At 35.9% G+C, this 19,057-nt stretch overlaps 1 protein-coding gene across 1 annotated transcript; it reads left to right on the top strand.

Annotated features, from left to right (window-relative positions):
• Nucleotides 1-13,886: 13,886 nt before the first annotated feature.
• Nucleotides 13,887-18,527, top strand: LOC107623180 (putative protein phosphatase 2C 60). Its single transcript, XM_016325351.3, has 11 exons — nucleotides 13,887-14,273; nucleotides 15,035-15,153; nucleotides 15,726-15,789; nucleotides 15,958-16,066; nucleotides 16,393-16,546; nucleotides 16,732-16,857; nucleotides 17,060-17,183; nucleotides 17,314-17,390; nucleotides 17,584-17,636; nucleotides 17,814-17,868; nucleotides 18,172-18,527. Exons 2-11 carry the CDS (start codon nucleotides 15,037-15,039, stop codon nucleotides 18,382-18,384), a joined length of 1,092 nt encoding a protein of 363 aa, XP_016180837.1. The 5' UTR covers nucleotides 13,887-14,273; nucleotides 15,035-15,036; the 3' UTR covers nucleotides 18,385-18,527.
• Nucleotides 18,528-19,057: the final 530 nt, after the last annotated feature.

Here is a 19,057-nt window from a genome sequence, read left to right as displayed (position 1 = left end):
CCGCAAGTGAATTCTCTGAGGTCGAAGAATCTTCCCCAAGTGAATATGAAGATGATGCAGAGGTAGATTTCTCTCAACCTCCAATCTATGACTCAAGTGATGAGGAAGACATAGAAGACTTTGACCAGGACACAGATACAATTGAAGATCTCTGTAAGGAAGTGGAGGAATTCACAGAAGAGCATAAGGAAACGGAACTTGCAGAACCACCAAAAATACCTATCCCAAGGCCATTACCACCTAATACAAGCTTCAAGTGGGTACAATCCTTAACTTATAACTTTACTTATTCACTTGAATATGGTTTGCTTGAAACAGATGGCCAGCTTAGAGCTCTCTACGGCTTTAAGAGTAAGAGGGAAATGGCTCGTACTCAGAGCTGGTGCACAAGGTTCAATAAGGTTCCACGCTTCACTTCGAAGTACACGGATTGGTATCATGCTCAATCACATGGATCACGGAAAATGTTTGGTCACCAAGGTGAGATTCTACTTTTTAACCCGCCCGAATGGAAACATGCAGATCAAGACGGAGGCGGATTTAAAAGCAAGGCTTGGAATCCTGGACTCTATCCTGACATTCGTAGTCCCGGGAGCTTGAAAATCTGTTTGGAGCTGCTCAGAAGCTTTGCATGCTTGGTTTGGGACCCCGGAGGCTATTGGCATTCCAAGCACTGGTGGAGATTTTTGGACGAATTTAAACATAAACCACCATAACTGGATTCTCCTCCAATGTCCAACTTAAGGACTTTAACTAAAAGTGCTAGGTGGGAGACAACCCACCATGGTATGGTCGCTTCTTTTTCAATTTATTTCTTATTAATTGCTTTCATTTTTCCTTTTTCATTTTAATTTATTAAACCTGGAATCATGCATAGCATTCATGTTAATCATTGCATTCTGCATTTTTCATGCATAAAAAAAAAGGGGTGCACGACGCGACCGCATGCCCATGCGATCGCGTCATATTGCGAAAAACACCACCCGCGCGACCGCGTGACCCACGCGGCCGCGTGATATATATATCGGCGTAAGGATCCAACGAACAGAAAGTTAGGCTGGAATCGTGCGGCCCTTGTGCGTTTCGCACAAATTGGCCCACGCGATCGCATGCCCCATCCGATCACGTCACTTGCACAATACCAATCCCACACGACCGCGTGAGCGACGCGATCGCGTCGCATGGATTGCACATCACCCCAAAAGGAGACAGAGAGTTGCACTAAAACGGCGCTGGAGTCGTGCGTTTAGCACGAATTCCAGCGACGCGATCGCGCGACCCACGCGATCGCGTCACCCCTCTTTTCCCCCTCTCATGCGATCGCGCGCCCCACGCGATCGCATCACTCCCATTTTCGTCCCAACCACGCGACCGCGTGCCCCACACGACCGCGTGCCCCACGCGGCCGCGTGGATTCGAAAATATAACCCCCCAGCCCGCGAACCCTATCAGTCGCGAAGCCACCCCCTCCCCTCCCTTCTTCTCCCTTCGTCCTCTCCCCTCCCCTCTCCACTACTGCCTCCGCGACCACCGCCCCCCACCGCCGGCCATCCAGTCGCGCCCCCCTCCTTCGCCACCCACCCGCAGCCCCCCCTTCTTCTATCACTAACCCAAAACCTTCTCCGCCACTACCCCCCTCAGCCGCCATCGCGACGCCGTGCCCCGCCACCGCGCCGGACGCCGCCGCTGCCACCTTCTTCCCCGTTCCACCCCCCCCCCGCCTACCAGGTTCCACAAACCGTAACCCCTTTTTATCCGTTCGTCATTTTTCTGTAATTTTTTCCGTTTCTGTTCATCATTAGGATAGATAGATATGCATGCTGTAGTGGAATTTTTAGGTTGTTAGGTAGCTTAGGCTGTGGTTAGTGGATCTAGGTCTGTTTACTTGCACTGTTCCTGTTTCTGTTTTATCCTAACTGCTATTCTGATGTTCCTGTGACCTCGTTCATATGCTAGGATTTCTTGAAATTGCTGCTTGTTACTCTAAATTTTCCTGTTTCTATTCATTGCTGGTAACTGCAGCTAGTTTTTAAATTCATATGAACTGCTATGATTGCTGTTTATTTCCCGGGATAATCCAATTTTAGCCGGAATGCTGCCCAAATTTTTTAAAAAATTTTTTCATTCATGTTTTGGTTTGGCATTTCTGAACTCTGTTTTACTCTACTTTACCCAAACCATTTCATGAATGCTATGGCAGACTTTCTTATCCTCTTTAATTTTCTGGTTCATAAACTGCATTTGTGATTCACTGATTCCAATTTTAGATTTCTTTATTTCTATTCGAATCAGCATCACCCTATTTTCCTTGTTCGATTATGAGTACTTCTATTCTTACCTGTGAATCCTTGTTATATGGAATTTTTCTATGCCACTTACTTTAACCCGCACTTTACTAACTCACTAATTTTAATTTACTAATTTCTTTTTCAAATTCTAACCATACTAACCCTTTTAATCTCTTTTCTGATTATTTTCACTTTCCTCTAACTTTCTAACCATGGCATATTATTTATTTTTCCATTTAACATGAATTCAATCACATTTCATTTACTCATTTTTCTTATTCTATTTCTCCCTTGCCACTTTGAGTTTCCTTTATTTAATTGCCTATTTGCTTTCCTATTTTATCCATATCCTGATTTTTTGTTTTTCAGGATGTCTGCCTCACAAAGGAAAGGAAAAGGCAAGGCTACTGGCAAGCGCAAGAGAGGAGACTCATCCCAGTCCATCATTGCTCTAATGTACGATTCTTCATAGCGGGAGAAGAACTTCACCCAGCAGGAAAAAGCTGACCAGCTGCTCCCTGCGAATGATCCTATCAAATTTGCAAACCGGTACTGTGAGCTGAAGTACCCGGCTTTTGCAAACTCCAAAAATCTATACCTGGAACGAACTCTGAAGATTCCAGAAGCCCTCCAGTAGTACACAACTGAGCAAATCAAGCAAAGGGGCTGGTTCTTTCTGGAGAGAACACTGACAGAGATCAATTCATCTTGGGTACGGGAATTCTACTGCAACTACTATCTCACTACCCTAGATGCAGTGCACCTGGGCGGAAAACAAATTCTGGTCACTGAAGAGGCCTTAGAGGACATTCTCCGGCTCCCAGCCAAGTCCGATCAACCTGATGGTTATTCAAAGGCTGAGGAGGACATGCGCCAGATGCAGTTTGATTGGGATGCCGTAAAGGCACGGATAGCTCTCGACCCGACAGTTCCTTGGGAGATGGGTCAGGACACTACCATGCCTAGAGGGATCAAGAGAGCATACTTAAATGATGAGGCTCGGTTATGGCATCAGATCTTGAGTAATTATGTGATGCCGAGTACTCACGAGACAGAGATCCCGGCTGCTATGATCACCCTCCTTTGGTGTGTGCTGGAGGGTAAGGACCTTTATCTGCCACGTTTCATTTGGCATTATATGGCCAGGGTCCACGTCCGAGGCACCCTCCCTTTTTCATATCTAGTTACACAGCTTGGCCGTCGAGCTGACGTGCCATGGGAGGCTGCCGATGAGAGACCACCAGCGGCAGATTGCAGGAAGATCATTCCGCACAGCCGGAACTTCTTAGCCTTGGGCCACAGACCACCACCATTCACTGCTACTGATGAGTCTGCCCCACCGTCTGCTGGACCCTCTTCCTCCACTGCTGCACCACCTACCCCTGCTACCACCACTGCACCTCCACCTGCCACAGAGCCCGTCTATCATCTGGTGCACCGCTTGTTCTGACGACTTGACCAGATGGAGCGTCGCAACAAGCGGCGCTATGAGCACCTAAAACTGATGATACGATCCGGTGACATCCCCTCCGAGCCCGACACACCATCCGAGGCATCTGAGGAGGAGGCGGATGCACCCGAGGCAGAGACCCATCCCCAGGAGGCAACACCAGCCGCACCACAGGCAGTGGTTCCACATCAGATTGAGGCTGCGGATCTTGAGATCTCGAACCAGTCAGCACCGCCTCCACAGCAGCCAGACCCTCAGCCCACCACCACCATTGAGATTCCAGCTACCATCCCTTCCAGTGATGACACTCCTTCACACCCGGCTTGATTGAGCATTGGGGACGATGCTTCCTTTTAAGTGTGGGGAGGTCGCCATCTCTGGCGTTTATTTTGGTGAACCACTACATACTTTTTCTTTTATTTTGGATATTTTTCTGTATTTTTCTTTTTATTGTTATTTTCTGAGTACTTATACATTGCTTTTATGTATTTTTACTCTATTTTCTGCATTTTGCATCTTGAGTTCATATTTCAGCCATTTAGTTTATTTTAGTTATTTAGTTTAGTTTGCAATTCTGATTTATTAGTGGATTAATTAGTATAGTTTATCCTTTTTAGCATAAGATAGTATAGTTTAAATTGAAAAATATAAAAAGGAAGTAAGCTAGGAAATTGAACATAACAGATTTAAATCCACAAAGCTTGTATATAGCATTACATGATGTAGTTAAGCTGACAACATTTCATTAAGGAGGAACATTAAAATTTTAAAAGCTACCCTAAATAATTTTTTTTTTGAGAATAATGGGAATTTTTAACTAAACCTGCATACAATATATAAATGATATATGATGCTTGAGTTAGAGAACACACAGCCTGTGAGTCTTGAGCTTAAATTGTATGGTTGCATTCAAACCATAATTTCATTTCTGTGTGTTACATTTCTTTTTATTCTGATGTTCTTTCCTTTGCTTTAATCTATATGTCCAATTATAGAATATAGAATAGATACATACCAAGAGAATGATTGAGGCCATCATTTGATTTTAGCTCACTCACCCCAAATTAGCCTACCTTTTACATCACCCTTGTTAGCCCCATTGAGCCTTTTAAAAACCCCTTTATTCTATTTAGCCAAATTACTAGCCTTAAGCAGAAAAACAAAAGAAAATCCCAAGTGAATCCTTGGTTAGCTTAAGATAGAAAATTATGAATAGAGTTAAATGTGGGAAACCTGTTGGGAACATGGATGATAGAAACAAAAGGTAAAAAAGTTAAAAGGAATAAAATAAAATTTGGAAAGCATGCTCATGAGAAAATCTAAGTGATTCAATTACCATGTGCATTAAATTTTTTTTTTTTTTAATAAAAGGGGATACAAAAGAAATCCCCCAATGCAAAATAAAAACAATGCACATGGGATAAAAATAAAGAGTGAAACATGAGCATGTAACAATAAGTGGGATCATATGGTAGAATAGGTAAAGAAGTTTTATCTTACTAAATATGTATGTTAGGTGAGATCTTAGTCTAATTAAGGATTCACTTATTAGCTCACTTGACCCTATACATAAATCCTTACCCTTACCTTGACCCCATTACAACCTCAATTAAAGACCTCATGACTTTTTGGTATGACTATATTCTATAATTGTTGATTGGTTAGATGAAAAACAAAGCTATAGAAATTAAGAATAAAAAGAAAAATAGAGTGAATAAACCCAATAAACACTGGGTGACTAGAGAGTAAACACAAAATCCAGTGAGGGTTCTATAACTCATCAACATATATCTGTGCTTAATTTACTAATTGTTTTGCAAGTTTGTACAATATTTTCTTTCCCATCTCATTTGCTAAAATGCTTTATTATTCAAGGGTTAGCTATATATATATATATATATATATATATATATATATATATATACATGACTCCTTGAGAATGTGAATTAACTTGACTACATGTAAGCTTTATATATGAGTGAATAAATTAGAGTTGTATGATGCATCATTCATTTAGGTAGTTGCATTTAAATTAGGTTGCATTGCATGACATTCCATCACTTTAACCCTAATTATTTACCTTGGATATAGCATGAGGACATGCTAGTGTTTAAGTGTGGGGAGGTTGATAAACCCATATTTCATGAGTTCTTTTGTGCTTAATTTGAGTGATTTATACAATCCTTCACCTGCTTATTCACATTAATTGCATGGTTTTACTTTCCCTTCCTTATTATATCATATTGTGAAAAACATGTTTCCTAAGCTTTAAAATTAATTAATTTGATTACCTTTATTTCCATTCGATGTCGTAATTAGTGTGTTGAGTAGTTTCAGATTTTCTAAGGCAGAATGACTTAAAGGATGGAAAAGAAAACATACAAAAATGGAAGGAGAAAGCAAAACGGAGCTTTAAGGAAACTGGTATCCACGCGATCGCATGGATGACGCGATCGCGTGCCAAGCACGAATCAGCAGCGACGCGGCCGCATGACTGACGCGACCGCGTGCCTTAAGCAGAACGCACATGACGCGATCGCATGACTGACGCGACCGCGTGGCAAGGAAAAGCTCCAAATGACACGACCGCGTGACTCACGCGGACGCGTGACAGAGGCCACGTATCAGAAATTACAGAATACGCCCCCAGCAAATTCTAAAGCCCTTTTTGGCCCAGATCCAAGTACAGACAGCATAGACCAGAGGTTATAAAGTGTGGGAATGCATCCATTCAAAGAGAGCTCGCATATTTTTACTTTTCAATGATTTAGATTTAGTTGAGAGGGAGATCTTCTCTCTCTCTCTTTTAGGATTTAGGATTTCTTCTTGTTTTAAGAGTAACTCTGGATCCCAGGTTTAATGTTCTTTTATTTTAGTTTTACTTTTATTTATTTATTCCAACATTTGAATTGATTATTATAATTTGATTTATGAATTATTCCATGTCACAGATTGTTCTTTGAATTAATGATAATTGAGGTATTTTCAGTTTATGATTGTTCTCTTTGATTTAAGTCACCATTGCTTCCCATCTAAGGATATTTTTATTATTCCAGCAATTTTACTTTTTTCCCTTTTGGTCCTGGTTAAGAATTCAGTAACTCAACAGTTATTAAACTCAACATAATTGATAATCGTTATCTTGCTAATTGAGCTGAACTTGAGTAATCCCAACCTTTTCTTAGGAAATAAATAGGATTCAAAGGTCAATTTAATTAGTCCCTTGACTTTCCTTTGCCCTAGTACAGGTTGATCAAGTGGAGTTTAGATTCAACTTTCATTATAGTTGAGAGAGATAACTACGTTGGACCTCCAACTTTTCTTACCTTGCCAAAAGTCTGCTTTATAGTATTTATTTATTTTAATTGCCATTTACTTTACTTGTCATTTAAATTACTTGCTTCTCATCTTCTAAACCCCGATTACAACCTTTATAGCCAATAATAAGAACATACTTCCTCGCAGTTCCTTGAGAAGACGACCCGAGGTTTGAATACTCGGTTAACAATTTCTAAAGGGGTTTGTTACTTGTGACATCCAAAACGTTTGTACGAAGGGATTTTTGTCGGTTTAGAGACTATATCTACAACGCGACCATTTCTATGAATCTCTTTACTGGTAAAAATCCTCTCATCACACGTACATAACAAATGGAGTTATAGTAATACCTAAAATCGTATCCTATTAATGAACAGTTGCTAATGATACATTCAGCCACCTAAACCATAAATTGTATACTATTTTTTGGCAAGTATCCTAACCATGGCTATACATATATGCAATAACATAAATGTGAAGATAACAAAACTAAATGCGAAGTCAGTTGCCCCGACGACGTGCCATATCGCATTCAATCGATTGATGTTTGGATCACGTTTATCTGCACACGCCATCTTAAAATTACTCAATAATATGGTCAGAAAATGATATTTTTTGGTAAATAGATGGGGTCAAAGACCTGGAACAATAGAAAAGAAAGAAAAAAGGCAACGAGAGGCCTTACACTCACCTCTCATCCTAAAGCAGCCAAAACAATCAAAGCAGATCTTCTACATAATATCAAGGAAAAAATATAAAAAATGTACAAACCTAAAGGGAGGTTCTGACCTTTTTTGCAAGAGAGTCAGCCACACAATTACCTTCACGAAGAGTATGGTTCCAAATTATATCTGACACCCGTCTAGCGAGGATATGAATATCTTGTAGAAGGGGCATACATGGATGATACGTTGGGCAGCCGTTCTTGATGAATTTAATACTCGTTTGAGAATCAGTTTCAACGATGATATGGTTTATACCATTTGCCACAGCAATTTGGAGGCCTTTAACCACACCCTACAGCTCCGCCTGCATGATTGAGCAACTTCCGAGATTACACAAAAATGCTTTTAAAATTTTTCCCAAGTTGTCTCTAAAGATGCCACCATAAGCAGCACTGTTATTTTGATCACAATAAGAGCCATCTATGTTTAATTTCACAAATCCTTCAAGAAGGGGGTTCCATCGAATGAGGGAATCCTGACTGGTTTGGGAGTCCGAAGCAGGGGACCCTTGGTAAAAGACCTAAGGATTTCCTTTGTATAGGCCTGAATGGGTATAACTGCGGCAACTTGGGAGGTGAATTTCCCTTCAAACACCAGCAAGTTACGAAAGTTCCAGATAGAGGAGGTGACAACCCCGAACACGCAGCTCCAGTTATCCCTCTTGGAGAGGTTTGACACGATCCAGTCATTAATATTAAGGTTAAAGAAATGTGCTCTATACTCCTTTGGCATAATGTTTCTCCAGATGCTTCTAGCATAAAAACAATCCCAGAGGAGACAATCCAAGATTTCATCATTCTCATTGCAGCGAGGATAGGTTGCTATATTTGTCATATGGCGTCTTAACCTTGAAACATTTGTAAGAAGCGCATCATTTATGACCAGCTGTAAAAAATATCTGATTCTTTCTGGTCCTCTCCACTTCTAGATCAAGTTGAAGCTAGGATTTGGCGAGGCTGGATTCTCAATCAGTGACTGATAGGTAGACTTGAGATTAAAAGTACCCTCATTGGAGAGGGCCCATGCAATCTAATCCTCCTCTTTCCATGGGGAGGGAGCTGCCATAGCCATGATGCTCGTAACAATCTCATTCAGTAGCCACTCTCGGAGTCTCATTTCATCCCAATGACCTGAAATAGCAAGAAAATCATTCAGAGATATATTGGCTTCAAAGGAATTTGTTACCTAAGTGGTATGCCGCCGCAGTCCAGCTTTCAGAACCTAGTTGTGTTCCCAAAAATTTATGCTTTGCCCATTTCTAATTCTCCAAATAGTGTTGCTTTTCACATCATTCCAAACTTGGCAAACTCCTTTCCAAAGGTTGGAATCCCTATTCCTTTTTCTGACTTCTGGTACAATATCACCACCACATATATATTTAGATCTTAATACTTTTGTCTAGAGGCTGTTTTTGTTTTCAACTAAACCCCATCTGACTTTCATCATATAGTCTCGGTTCAGATCTCTCGTGTGCCAAATGCCTAACTCACCTGAATTTTTCGAATCCTTAATCTTCCTCAAAAAGTTGGAATGGGCCGGAAACGTGATATGAACGACATGTATATATAAGCCGCGTCCACTCTTATCTTGTTTATCGTGTAAATGAGATAAATTTATATATATCTTGTTTACATTGTAAACTAGATATACACGTGTCATTTGATCTGTCTTATCTCATTTACACTGTAAATGAAATATGAGATGCAACGTATTTTCGTAATTATTTTACAAATTATTTATTTCAATAAATAAAATATTTTTTATTTATTTAAAAAAATTGCTCATTAAAAAGATATGATTAAAATAATCCAAATTTTTAATACTTAAAAGAATACATACAAATTTAATTTTAAATTCGCAACAGGTACAAAAAATATGTATATTTAATTTTTTTAATACTTAGAAGAGTATATCAAAATTTTATTTAAATTTATTCAACTTACAATTCTTTTGATTTGACATCTTCTTCCACCACTTATTTAAATCTCTGGTTTATTGATTTTTCTTCCTATAAATTAGATTTGAAACCGCCCATTATTCTGTTTAAAAAGTAACTACGCGCAAAAAAATAAAATATTGAAATAATGTAGGGAGAGTCTCGCTCTTCGCTCCTCTAGGAAAATAGCCCCCAGTTTCAAATCCTCGTACTCCCGCTCTTCACTCTTTCTAGGGAACGTGAGAACTTGTTGTTTCAAATTCTCCTCAGAAGATAATAGTGGTTTCAAACACAATTTAGTGGGAACATGATGCATGAAAAATTGGAAAACATGAAAAACCGTATTTAGTGGGAGAGGATTTTGACGCTAACAAAACAAATACAATTTCTGTAACTACTTCTATATTTGATTTTTTTTTTAATTTAATGATACAACGTTAATATTCCATTCTATCTAAATAATAGCAAAATATATGAATTTTTTTAAATCGATCTAAATTAAATTATTAATATTTTTATTATTTTAAAAATTATATTTTTAAACCTATAAAAATGATATTTTTATACTTACAAATACATATCTCGTTTACAGTGTAAAAGAGATATATAGAGTACGTCTATTCTCACATATTACGTGATATGAGTTTAAAAAGTTGTATCTTATCTCATTTATAATGTAAACGAAATATACTCATAATTAATTCGTATATACGGTAAACGAGATAAGTAATAAGATGCAAAAATATAAATGGTGTCCAAATTATCTATATTAATAAATAAAATATTTATTTAAAGAAAAAATCTGCTAATTTGTGGACCATTTTGTAGTTACTACTTACTAGATTTGTCTATTTAGTAAAATAATTTTTATAATTATATTGTTGGATATTTTGAAAAGTAACTTCCATTTCTATCCACCAAAGTTGAAAACGCTGATACATTTATCCATAGAAAAAGGAAATTACCATTTGTATCCATGAAACATGGCTTCCACACAATAAAATTATCCAAAGACTAAAATATTATCTAAAAACTCCAAATTACCCTTATTATCATCGGCATCATCTTTTTCTCTCCGCACTAACTACTCCATCACCCTTATCTGCTCATCTCCTTACCACCACCACCACTACCACCACCACCACCACCATCATTAACCCCATCCTCTCTCTCCTTCCATTTTCTGAGCTCGTCACCGCCGCTAGAGTCCTTCAACTCTGCCAACTCCTTTCTCTCTCTCTCTCTCTCTCTCTTTCTCTCTCCCCCCTTTCTGTATTTTGCTTCTCTCTCTTTTGTTTCTTCGAATCCTTAACTCCAAAATAAATCTTTCATACAGCATGGCTGACAATAATCTCTTGCCATATCTCATATTTAAAAACTCACTTAAAATAGAAATCCTAGAAAAAGGGCTTCCTTTAGAATCGACATACAAGTTAAAACGAGAAGATAAGCACAAACACATAAAAAGAGGCGTCATTAAATGAAGAAAAGAACGAAAATAGAAAATTATAGTTATGGGATTTCAGATTCTGCATTGATTGAGTTATGAAAAGGGGAAGAAAATAAAAACAGAAAACTCATGACGGTGAAGGGTGTGGATGAGTTGGGCCACGAAAGTAACAGAAAAAAAGTTGAAAGAGGTGATAGTGACTGTTATGGGAGTGCCATCTTTAAAATTGCAGTGTCTTCTCCGCTATTTGAAATCACACTGCAACTACAAATTTCTTCCTTCTCAATTCCATAGTATTTGCTTCTCATGTAGATCTGTCACTGTCTTTTTCGTTTTTCTTCTTTGCTTTTACTGTTATTGTTGTTGTTGTTGTTGTTGCTGCTGCTGTTGCTTTATATGAAGAAGATAACGATGGAGGTATAGTGGTGATGGTAGTGATAGTGATAAAGGAAATATGGTGGTGGTGCCCTTGAACTTAGAGTTTAGCTCAAGTGAGGATTGCTGAATTCATTCAATTCCCCACATGGCCTGTTTGGGTTTTGCAATTGATTTGTTGCAAGGGCATTAGGTGGTAGTACTCTGTTCTGAGTTCAATGAATAGTTGAAAACGATGATGATAATGGTAATTTGAAATTTTTAGGTGATTTTTTAGTGTTTAGATAATTTTATTATGCGGAACCCATGTTTTATGGATACAAATAGTAATTTTCTTCTTGTATAGATAAATGTATTAGCATTTTCAATTTTTGTGAATAAAAATAGTAGTTTATTCATATTTTGAATGATAGAATATTTAAGGGTTAAATACTTATATAATAACATTGTTAGTGTGAATAAATACCATAAATGCTAATAGACATATCATATTAATTTTATTTCAAATATATATAGTGTAAAACTCTTCTATTATGCATAATTGCATCTGATAAACATGAAGTATTCTTTTAACGGCAATAAATACAAGAAAGAAAAAACTTTTTACTTCAAAGTAATAACATATCAACTCAGTTTTTTTAAGTCAAAATTAAAAGGAAGATGTAAGAGTGATGAGAATTATAACGTATGAAGGTTATTTCTTGTTTTTTTTAGATAAATATTAGAAATATTAATCTAATTCATATTTTATAAAAATTTATAAATAATTATTTAAATATTCATAGATGTTCTTAGCAAAAAATACTAATAATTCACTGATTTATTTAAGTTCTTATATCAGTTGTGAAATCAATTTTAGCAATAGTTTATTTGATAGTATTCATACGTCCAAATCAACAGAATAAAATCTTCTAGTATTCTTAATAATGAGCTAATTTTGAAATTAGAGTACCCATTATATATGCTTAAAATTTTGATAATTCTTTATGTCTGTGCTACAAACCTACAATACAAGATTGGTAGTTTTTAAGCTTGGAAATCATGTAACCGAAAGCAAGGACTTAACCAAGAAAAATAAAGGAATTTTTTTATGAAAAAAGTTTATAAAACAGAAAAATTTATTATTTTTTGTCATTATTTTTAGTCATTAATATACTTTTAGTCTATATTTTTAAATATTAATAATTAATTACTAATTAAAAATAATAATTTTTTTTGGTATAAATAATATAAAATTCTATTAATTCTTTACTATCCTTCTTGTTTTATTTCAAGAATGAGTGAATGACACACCTAACATTCGCCTCCCATAAATTCTAGAGAAAGTAATTTCCTATTATGTTCTCTTTGGCCATAACAATAAACAAAAGTCAAGGTAAGCTTTTATCAAGGGTTAGACTGTTATTGAAGAAATATATGGCGAATCATATCTAGAAAAGGTTTGAAAATTATAATAATTTGTAACGTGAATGGAGAATTTTGCAACATTAGAAACAATGTATCCTATTAAATACCCATGCTTAGGAAGATTTTATTCCCACCATGAAAGGTGTGAATATTGAATAGCACATTATCATGTAACATAAAGTAAGCTAAAATATCAAAATATTAATACACCCATCAATTGTTAAATCTAAAAATTAATTGAATTAGTTGAATAACCAATTTATTCGAACGCTTAAATAAGTATTTAAAGTTTGAATTCTACTTTCGAATTTAAAAATAACGTGAATAATAAAAAAATTTATATGTATGGGATTCCTTTGGGTTTTAAAAGGCAAAGAGATCAGATCCCATCCAATAAAATAGAGCTGTACGCAAGAGTCAAATCCGGGGACATGGATATTTCCGAGTTCCAACGCTACAAGAGCAAGATATGCAAAAAGATTTCACCTTTCCCTTTAAATTATTTATTTATCAATTTCTGAAAAACAAAATAATATTCTTTCTTGTATTTTAATATTTTCATTTTCATTATATACAAAAGGGAGGCACGCAAAAGCTGAAAGATATATAAATAACTAAATAAGAGAAAAATATATTTTTTTCTAGTATTAGTAATTTTTTAAAATATTTTTAATAATTTAATTTTATTTTTAATATTTTTTATTAATTTAATTTTATTTTTAATATTTTTAATTTGTGTAAAAATTATTTTTAAAAATTTTAATTTTTTTAACATTTTATATAAAATTAATATTCAGAAATAATTTTATTATAAATAAAATGAAAATATTATGAACAAAATTAAATATAATTAATATTATAAATATTTTAAAAAAATAAAAAAAAAATCAAGAACAAAAAATATAATTTAACTTATAAATAAAAATAAATATTAAAATATCAAGGAAAGTAGATGAGAACAAAATCCAAGAGAGAGAATGATGAAGAAGCTGTTGAGCTGTAGTACTCTGTGCACAGCACCGAAACCTTGAAATCCAGAAAATTCGAAGACCCCAAATCGCTCAAATCAACGAAGCTTCTGCAAAGTTTCTTCCTTTACTTGTGATCCCTCTTATCACTGGTTCTCTATTCTCTGGGTCAATTCTCCTCCGATTATTGATCATACTACAAAAGACCCCTTTTTCAATACACATCATCATCATCATCATCATCATCATCACCAGCACTTTGTTGTTTCAGAAGTAAAAAAGAGTTTTTTTTTTTTCCTTTTTGGATTTCTCAGTTGGGTTGGTTCTGTGACACTCAAGGGACACTCAGCTATTGAGTAAGTGAGCTCATACTTGTTGTTTATTTTCCGTAGAGAAATAAAAAGTTTCCTTTCTGTTATTTTGCTCCTATCATCATCACTGTGGTTCTTTCTTGATTATTGATCTTGTTTGTTGTTCCTTTGCATGGTCCCTCCATTGTTAGCTATATGATTGTAATTTGTAATCACAGCCTCTTAATACTTGATAATTTGTTAAGTATCCTTCTTTTTGTTTAGGTTATTGCTGTGATGTTAACACTTTACATTGTTCAGTTGTCATCCCTGCAAAATATCCTATATATAGAATGCTCCTTCTTGCGCTTCTCCTTGTTCAGCTTTGATGATAATCTTGTACTTGACTTCAGATTAATCCTAATTCAATGCTAGTCTCCTTGAATCCTGAGAGTGAGAGTGGTAAAAAAAGAAAGAGAGAAAGAAATATTGAGATGACCACTTTGTGGTTGGAGTCTATTTAGTTTCCGACTTCAAAGCATTCCTTGATCAATAATTTCTTTAGAAATGTAACTGGAATTTGGCATCCTAGGATGATTAGGAAGATGTTTTAGGTGGATATAGTGTAACTTCATAGTTAGTATTACCTGTGACATTGTAGTGCTAGTTCTATATTTCCCTTTTCAATGCTCCTTAAAATTCATGATGCTTCCAGAGCTACAATATTGCATCCTTGTATTCTTTTTGACTTAGTTTGGTATACGTTTTCTTCATTTTCTTGTTTTTTAAATAAATTGAAGTATGCTCACATGTTATTGTTTGGACAGGAATGGGAATATATCTAAGCACACCCAAAACTGAAAAGTTTTCTGAAGATGGTGAAAATGACCGTCTTAGATATGGTTTATCATCCATGCAAGGCTGGCGTGCAACAATGGAAGATGCTGTGAGTAATAATTGAAAAATTGCTAGGTTTTTATATATTGAATCTGCCAATGCATTCTGAACCTGTTTGACAACTTTAGTCTAGTTGCATTGAATTGTTTGCTGGATTGCGGCAGCATTGGTTCCTGCTTCATTTAGCCTTCCGAAATGTTGGTGTATTTTCAATGATGTTGTTTAAGGATTGACAAGATACACTTTTTATGTTGTATGAAATTAATCTGTTGCAAAAATAGACAGGAGGAACCAAGAATTATATGCTAATAGTTATTTCTTTTGTGAGCTAATTTCTCTTTTTTTTAACGTTCTATACTCTGATCTAAGGCATTCATGGTGGGCATCGTGATTTGTTAGTCATTCTTTTTGTTATTGTTTTTGACAGCATCTGATGTTAGTAGTGTATTTGTTGAAGTAGCATGCTGAATAAGCTTTGGCTTATATTTTGGTTGAAAGATGCTGTTGTTTTTAGGGGACTAGAAGATATATATGCGAATATACTGCAATTTCGGATTTTAATTTTTCATGATTTTTATTCTATTCAGTGATAATCTTTCCATTTTTCCACCCTTTTGTTAGCATGCTGCATATACTGATCTGGATGATTCTACTTCGTTTTTTGGTGTCTACGATGGGCATGGAGGTATGTAAGATCTGTAATAGCTTGTCTACTTGGATTGATGATAGAATGCCTTTTTTACTACAAGTGATAAATTACCAATGGCTTGTTTTACTCTGTATATTTCATGCCTTTTGGAAAATATTTAAACCTCCTATTCCTGCCTCTTCTGCGGTGGTTGCAAAATTTTAGGTAAGGTGGTTGCAAAGTTTTGTGCAAAGTTTCTTCATCAACAGGTGCTCAGAAGTAAAGAATATGCAGATGGAGATATAGGAACCTCTCTTCAGAAAGCATTTCTAAGGTTAGACGAAAAGGGGGCCTCATACTATGCTTAATGACAATTTTCTCTGTCCTTATAACAGGAACTTGTTTTCTAAATATGTTTAGTATCAGCTGTTTTCGGTACCATCTAAAACCTTTGTTTGGATCATGAGGGTCTCACACACAGTCTGTTTGAAATGTTTCACACACTCCGGTTATTAGTGTTGTGTATTGTTTAATTTATTGCATTATCTGAGCTATTGCACTATATCTTCTGTCTCCTGGTCTAATCGAGACAGAAGAAAATGTGGTCACCGAATCCGTCTCGAAAGGAAGTTATGAACTGGTTCTTCTGATATTATGCAGAATGGATGACATGATGCGTGGTCAAAGGGGATGGAGGGAATTATCAGTGTTGGGGGATAAGATAAACAAGTTTACTGGAATGATAGAAGGGTTGATTTGGTCTCCAAAAGGTACCGATGGTGGTGACCAAGTTGATGATTGGGCTTTTGAGGAGGTAGGTATGACATTTGATTAAGTTTTACTTGATATTGTCTCAGTTTCATTGGATATACTTGGTTTCTCTAGAGGTGCATGTTTTATGTGCGTCTGATAATTTGAAAATTTAGTAAACATCTCCCTTTATATAGTTTACTTTTCTTTTTTGGCATTCTTTAATTTGATTTTGTTTACTGTATTTAGGGACCTCATGCTGATTTTGCTGGCCCAACTTCAGGAAGCACTGCCTGTGTTGCTGTTATTAGAAACAACCAACTTTTTGTTGCAAATGCTGGTGATTCGCGTTGTGTAATTTCTCGAAAGGGTCAGGTAACTTTAGAAAAACGAAATTCTTGAATTTTGATTAAGCTTTCACTGCTTACACAAGTACTGATGAAGTATAAATTGCTCATAATATGCATTGTTTCTTTCTTCCTCCCCGCCCCGGAACACTTCATATATATGTCAAGTTTTAAATGTTACAGATCTTGGTGAGTTATGTAAGATGTTTTACTATGACTCTTCTCTACAGGCATACAATTTGTCTAGAGATCACAAACCTGAGCTTGAGATTGAAAAGGAAAGAATCTTAAAAGCTGGTGGTTTTATTCACGCAGGACGAGTTAATGGAAGTTTAAATCTTGCAAGAGCTATTGGTAACTTTCATACTATGCATCTGACTTTGTAAAGATTAATCAAATAATCTTTTTTAGTATGCTGCTCTTCTTTCAATTTTAACTTGAGTGAGCACAGCTTAGGTATCTAACCTTTAATATTTTATTGCAGGTGACATGGAATTTAAACAGAATAAATTTCTTCCCGCTGAAAAACAAATTGTAACTGCCAATCCAGATATAAACACTGTAAGTTTTTGTTATACAATTCGGCAAATTCGTTTAAGTGGTGCACAGATCCTTGTGACAAGGTTAATTTTGCTGTATCATATAATGAATATTAAGATGCATGATTAGCACTTACTGCGACTCTCGAGTATTTGACTTCAAGCATTCATCTATTATGACTGATGCGTTGTTTTTGTTGCGACATTTATTATAGGTCGACCTTTGTGAAGAAGATGAATTCATGGTCCTAGCTTGTGATGGCATATGGTATTTTTCTTATGCTTTAATATGTGCATTTGATTCTAACTATAATTTGAGTCATTTATGCTGTTTACACTTTACAGTTTACACTGACTGTGTTTGATTCTGAAAAAGATTCTTTCTGCAAACGCTCCTTCACGCCATCGTTCAACGAATAATTTATTTTCTCATGATACTTTTCAGGGATTGCATGTCAAGCCAACAGTTGGTAGATTTTATTCATGAACAATTGCGCTCTGTAAGTTCTCACTTAGTTTTAACGTTTTCTTCAGCATTCAAATAATTAGCCATCATTCTGATTCATGTACTATGCTTATTGGTCTGGAATCTGGATAATGCATCCTCATCAAGTTCTTAACTTAGGGCTTAACTTAGGCTTATCCCATTAGATGGGATCGGCTATATGAATCTAACAACATCATTGCGTCTTGTCCATGAATTGGGATTCGACAAAGTTTTATGTCGGATTTCGAAGGCCAACACAACTCTTCTTTTTTGTTAATGCATCTTCATCGAGTGGTGTGATTACTTTTCGTTGCAGGAAACCAAGCTTTCTGTAGTGTGCGAAAGAGTACTCGATCGGTGTTTGGCTCCATCAACCGCCGGTGGCGAGGGATGCGACAACATGACGATGATCTTGGTGCAGTTCAAGAAGCCAGCTCAATCCAGTGCACCACCGGAAGAGCAGCAATCCTCTGCAAACGAAAAAGCTGAAGAAGCTCATGAACCAAAAGCGGATAGTAGTGAAAGTTAGGGTGTTTTTTCTGAAGCAATAGTGCTCATATGTATTATATTTTATTTTATATCTCATATATAGTGTGCACTGGTGATTACACTGCCTCTGAATGGTCATGTTCCTTTCATCTAACACTACATACAATTATTCTGATCACATAATAGACTCTCTCTCTCTCTCTCTCTCTCTCTCTCTCTCTCTCTCTCTCTCTTATAGCTCTTGCACGATATTATAACATGAGATTTTTATTTTATTATTATTAATGGAATACAACATGAGGGTATTAAGTCAATTACAACTTGTCATATAAAAGACAATATCACATTCTTAGTATCTATTTATCTGTAAAGCTGAGTAGGTTTCTGGCTATACAGGAGATGCATTTTTTTTTCTTGATCGTGAAATAGAATTTCAGATCTAATTTAACTTCAACTTGGTGCATGTTACAGTGACATCACAGGGTTGCAACTTGCTGATGAGCGAAAATTAAAGCTTACAGATATCGGCAACGGCAACTTGGTGCATATGCATATTATTCTGAAGCTTTGGGCGTTACTATTTTTTAAGTCCAAAACTCCTAAAAACATAAAATACTTTTTCAACTTCAAATATTTAATTATTTATTAAATTTTATTAGAAATCATAAGAAATTTAATTCAAAATCTAAAAATAAATAAAAAACCCTAAATTA

Source organism: Arachis ipaensis, chromosome B10 (genome assembly GCF_059453495.1).
Source record: "Arachis ipaensis isolate K30076 ecotype BB chromosome B10, ASM5945349v1, whole genome shotgun sequence".
NCBI lineage: Eukaryota > Viridiplantae > Streptophyta > Magnoliopsida > Fabales > Fabaceae > Arachis > Arachis ipaensis.
Note: the sequence above shows the minus strand (reverse complement) of the source record. Positions and strands in the feature narration are given on the sequence as shown.